The following is a 4,570-nucleotide window of genomic DNA, read 5'->3' on the forward strand; positions in this document are numbered from 1 at the left end:
AAGGACACAAGAAGATTTAATTTAAATTTGAAAATGTGTTTGATTTTAATTTTTTAAATTTGGATGACTTTTGTCGTATTATTTATTGTCATAATTTTTGTCGTATTATTATTGTCATATATTTTTAAGTTTATGTTTTATAATTATAATAAATTTATAATTATAATAAATTTAATAAATATATAATTATTAAATAATTAAATAAAATTATTTAAAAAAATTAGAAAGATTTTTTTTAATAATAATAATAATAATAATAAATTAAAAAGAGGAAAGAGTGAATAAAAAAAGATTAAAATAGTGACTATAAATAAAAACAAAGTTTAAAAGCTTAAATAATAAATATTAGACATGAGAGTCAGAGAGAAACTTGAATTTAAATTTAAAATTAGTTAGATTATATATATATATATATTTTACTTTATTGTATTATTATTGTTAGAATTTTATTTTTTAAAATAAATTATTTAATTTATTAAATAAAATATTAAAAATAATAATACATTATTAATGTTAACTAAATAATGTACCTTTACAAACCAATTTGTTTCTTTTAAACTTCTCAAATGATTTAAATAATAAAAAGATTATTAAAACAAAGCTCTTTATATAATTTCTTGTTATAGGTAAGAGATAATTATCAGTTGATATTAACAACGGATCTCTCTCCTCTCTCTCTCCTGTCATCTTTTTGAAATAGTTTCTCTTTCTCTCTCTATCTCTTTTTCATCTTCAAGCTAGCTAAAGCAGAATCACTGAAATACTGGAATCCCCCATTTTCCGGCGCCGGACATCAGAAATGTACGAGCCTCAACACTTAGCAGATTTACAGGACACTTCTCTCTACGGAAGAGAATCTAATTCATGGCTTTCCGCCGAAGACAACTCGCCGTCGGCAGATCTCCGTCGTACTCTCTCTTCTCTCTCCAACGCTGCATCTGTAGCTTCCGGTAATGTCGATCCTGTCCTCTTCAATGATCTCGTTGAGATTGTCCCCTTGGTTCAGTCTCTAATCGTGAGTCTTATCTTCAAATTGATGATAAACTGGATTAGTTTGTTTGTTTGTTTGTTTGTTTGTTTGCAAACTTTGATTCATTTCTGCCGATTTTTGTAGGATCGGAAAGCGATTTCATCGTTTACTCGTCGTGGATCTGTTGTTTATACTAAAACCCCTTCTAAAGAGTCACGTTCTAAGAAGGTATGTATGCGAATCTTTTTTTTGTCTAGGGTTTTAGGGTTTTCTCAGTTTTGATTATTTATTGATGTATGTTTATGAATGGAATGTAATTAATTGTTCTTGCTTCCTTTTACGTCTTCCATTAATGAGTTTTCAAGTTTTTTCATTCAGATAAGTGGACGGAATACAGGCCAATCTTTTCCATCCAAGAACAGAAGGGATCAAGGGGAGAATTCTAGTGCAATTGAAGATGGAGGTTCTAGTATTGAGAAGGAGAAGGAGAAAGAGGAGTTAATAGCACTTAAACAGCAAATGGAGGATTTGCAGCAGAAATTGTTGGAGAAAGACAATGAGGTTGTGAAATCAGAGCAAGCTACAAAGGAGCAGATGAATTCAATTCATTCGAAACTGGAGGAGATGAGAGTTCAAGAACTTGAGAAAGATTCTATTCTCAGATCTACTCAACAACAACTAGCTGATACAAAGGTTGTTGTTTGTTGATCTTTGTTTGTGTTTGATCTTTCTTGATATATTTCTTTAAAGGTTAATTAGAACTTTCTGCAGATTAAGTTGGCAGATAAGCAGGCTGCAGTTGAGAGATTACAGTGGGAAACAACAACCTCGAGTAAAAAAGTTGAAAAACTTGAACATGATCTTGATTCTGTTAAAGGAGAGATCTCGTCTTTTATGTTATTTTTCGAGAGTTTGGCAAAGAATCAAGTTTCCAAAACCGGGGAGGAGGATTATGATGTCTCTCCTTACTATCCATGTGATCCTTATCAGGTAAATTTATAAACTTTTTTATCGGTATTGTTCTTGCATTGAACTCTAATTTATGTTATGAGTTTTGTTTTGAACTGAAAAAAATAGAGTTTTGATGATATGGAAAAGCAACAAATGGAGTTTGCACGCGAAGCATACATTGCTGCTGTTGCTGTAGCGAAGGAGAAACAAGATGGAGATTCTATTGATGCTGCAGAAAGGGCGAGACTGTGTCTTCAATCATTTGTTCATAAACCAGCAACAACAAAAACAACCATGTAAAGTGTTTCTCTTGTGTTTGTAAAAGGATTCTAGTTGATTCTTGTTGTATTGCTGTTGTGTTTTGTGTTCTTGCATATTATATGCATTTATTATATGAGTTGAAGGTATTTCCTTTTACTAAACATGTTCTTCCTACTTGCAATCAAATATTCAAGATCATCAACAATTGATTTGCTGATTGATCGTCTCTCAATTGATTGATTGATATGTTTGCTGGTCGGGTCTATAAGCGAACAGGTACGAGGACTCTTTCAATGGATGGTTGGTTATTGTTATCTGACTCAAGCCGAGTCTCTTCATTCAACTTAGTCCGGAGTTCAGTGAGATTTTGCCTCTCGTTGAGGGGTCGAGCTGGACTGTTTTAGTGACCCTAGCTTGTTTGGCTATTACATTGATGGTTTTAACGTTTGACTTAAGCCTTTGATTACGTCTTTAGCGTATCATTTGCGACATCTATTTGATGTTAGTGTTTGAGACCCTTCGATTATGTCTTTAGTGTATCATTTGCAACATCTATTTCATATCTGTGTTCGATGGTCAGTCTTATGTCATTTTAACCCATTTAGATTTGGGTGTTTGTCAAATGTGTAATCGTTTACCTAGATGTCAAATAGCTTCGGCTACAATGTTTATCGGATCTATTATTTTTTTCCACTTTTATGAAAAATATTTAAAAATAATCCTTTTTTATATAAGTACTCATGTTAAGTAAGTATTGTCACTTAATCTCTTAGGAGTGAAATTAGACTCGGTTTGGATTAAAGTAATATATATATATATATATATATATATATATATATATATATATATATATATATATATATATATATAAAATGATGCTTAATTTTGAAAGTTTTCCAGATTATTGGGTCTAGAGTTTTAGTTAATTTAGATATATATATGTGAGAGTAAAATTAATACTTGGGTTGGATTCTGGGTTAACTCGCCCATACGGTTAAAAATAAAATAAAAAATGTTATAGGTATATTTTGAACTCGCAACCTAACAAAAACAAGTACATACTTTATATTTTAACTTTAATACTAAATTTGATGAACGCTAGACAAATTGATGACATTAATAATATTTATAATAATTAATTAGTTTTTTATTTGATTAAAAATAAACTGTCAATAGTCTAATTAATTATAATAATTAATTATTGATGTATTTTATAAAGTAATTATTTAATGATATATAAAGTAGTTTCATTACGTTTCTAAGCTATTTTATTAAATATGTGCTTCAAAAGTTTAATTATAACCCCATATTCAATTTTGTCCCCTTACTTTTTCCTTTGTTTTTATTTGGCAAGTATTTTAAAAATTTCTTGATTTTATAATATGTTTATGAAAAATCTTACATTTCAATGCATTTTATTTATTTTAAAGTTTGTCAACAATATTAATAATAAAAATAGACATTAAGATTCTGCTACCTAGTTTAAATAAGTTTATTTGTTAAATATTTATAATATATGTTTGTTAATTTATATTAATTAAATTAAAATATTTGAAAAAATTCACTCAATCAAACACAATCTTTAACCAAATTAACTTAGATTATCATCAACAAATTTTAAGCTTAAATCTAAAAGTAATTTTTTTTTTATCGATTCTCTAAATAGATTTAATTTTAATTTGATTATAAATTTTTAATTTTTGAAAATCAAATAAATATATAATTAACTTTTGATAAATAAATATAAAATTACAACAAAATAATAAATATAAGTTGTAGTCCAATATAAATGCAATTGATAATTAGCAAAGAAATTTATTTTGAATTATAACACAAAATATGTGATATATGATAATGTCAAACCCTAAATTCAAAATAAATTTCATTGAGTTTAAAATTCGAAAATCTCAAATGCAGTAGTACGGACTCCAACCACGTTTTTTGTAACTGACTACCAAATCGACCGACCGAATTCCGCGCTACTAACGTGCCGAACATTGTTGTGCCGATCGAGACGATCGTGCCAAACGTGCCAATTGTGCCGATCGAGGCAATCATGCCAAACGTGTCGATTGTGCTGATCGTGCCAATCACGAATTTCACCGCTCTTTTAGGGTTTTCTCTTAGAGAGAATTAGAAAACAACTTTTTTCATCTTTTATTTTTAATAATATCAATGTTTTTTTATGATTTATACCAACTAAATAAATATCACAACAGAATAATAGTATTTAAATTTTGAACTAAAGAAGAGATATGAGATGACATGCAGTATAGTAGAATTGCAATAATTAACGTCTCAAAAATATTTGAATAATAACATAGAAGAACACATATAATGTCAAACCCTAGCTTCAAAATTAATTCCATAAAGTTTAAAAGAAAAATC

General features: G+C 28.5%; 1 protein-coding gene across 1 annotated transcript; it reads left to right on the top strand.

Moving 5' to 3' along the window:
* Positions 1–664: 664 nt before the first annotated feature.
* Positions 665–2,403, top strand: LOC124931006 (protein MICROTUBULE BINDING PROTEIN 2C-like). The gene is made up of 5 exons (XM_047471388.1): positions 665–1,015; positions 1,115–1,198; positions 1,349–1,663; positions 1,742–1,960; positions 2,048–2,403. Exons 1-5 carry the CDS (start codon positions 800–802, stop codon positions 2,219–2,221), a joined length of 1,008 nt encoding a protein of 335 aa, XP_047327344.1. The 5' UTR covers positions 665–799; the 3' UTR covers positions 2,222–2,403.
* Positions 2,404–4,570: the final 2,167 nt, after the last annotated feature.

The sequence above is a fragment of the Impatiens glandulifera genome, chromosome 3 (genome assembly GCF_907164915.1).
Source record: "Impatiens glandulifera chromosome 3, dImpGla2.1, whole genome shotgun sequence".
Classification (NCBI taxonomy): domain Eukaryota; kingdom Viridiplantae; phylum Streptophyta; class Magnoliopsida; order Ericales; family Balsaminaceae; genus Impatiens; species Impatiens glandulifera.

What these genes read in the sequence shown, in the direction of transcription:
- LOC124931006 (XM_047471388.1), top strand. Translation starts at nt 800, where the DNA reads ATGTACGAGCCTCAACACTTAGCAGATTTACAGGACACTTCTCTCTAC. An exon ending in CCTTGGTTCAGTCTCTAATC is followed by an intron (nt 1,016 to 1,114) that starts GTGAGTCTTATC and finishes CGATTTTTGTAG; the next exon opens with GATCGGAAAGCGATTTCATC. An exon ending in ATCCATGTGATCCTTATCAG is followed by an intron (nt 1,961 to 2,047) that starts GTAAATTTATAA and finishes TGAAAAAAATAG; the next exon opens with AGTTTTGATGATATGGAAAA.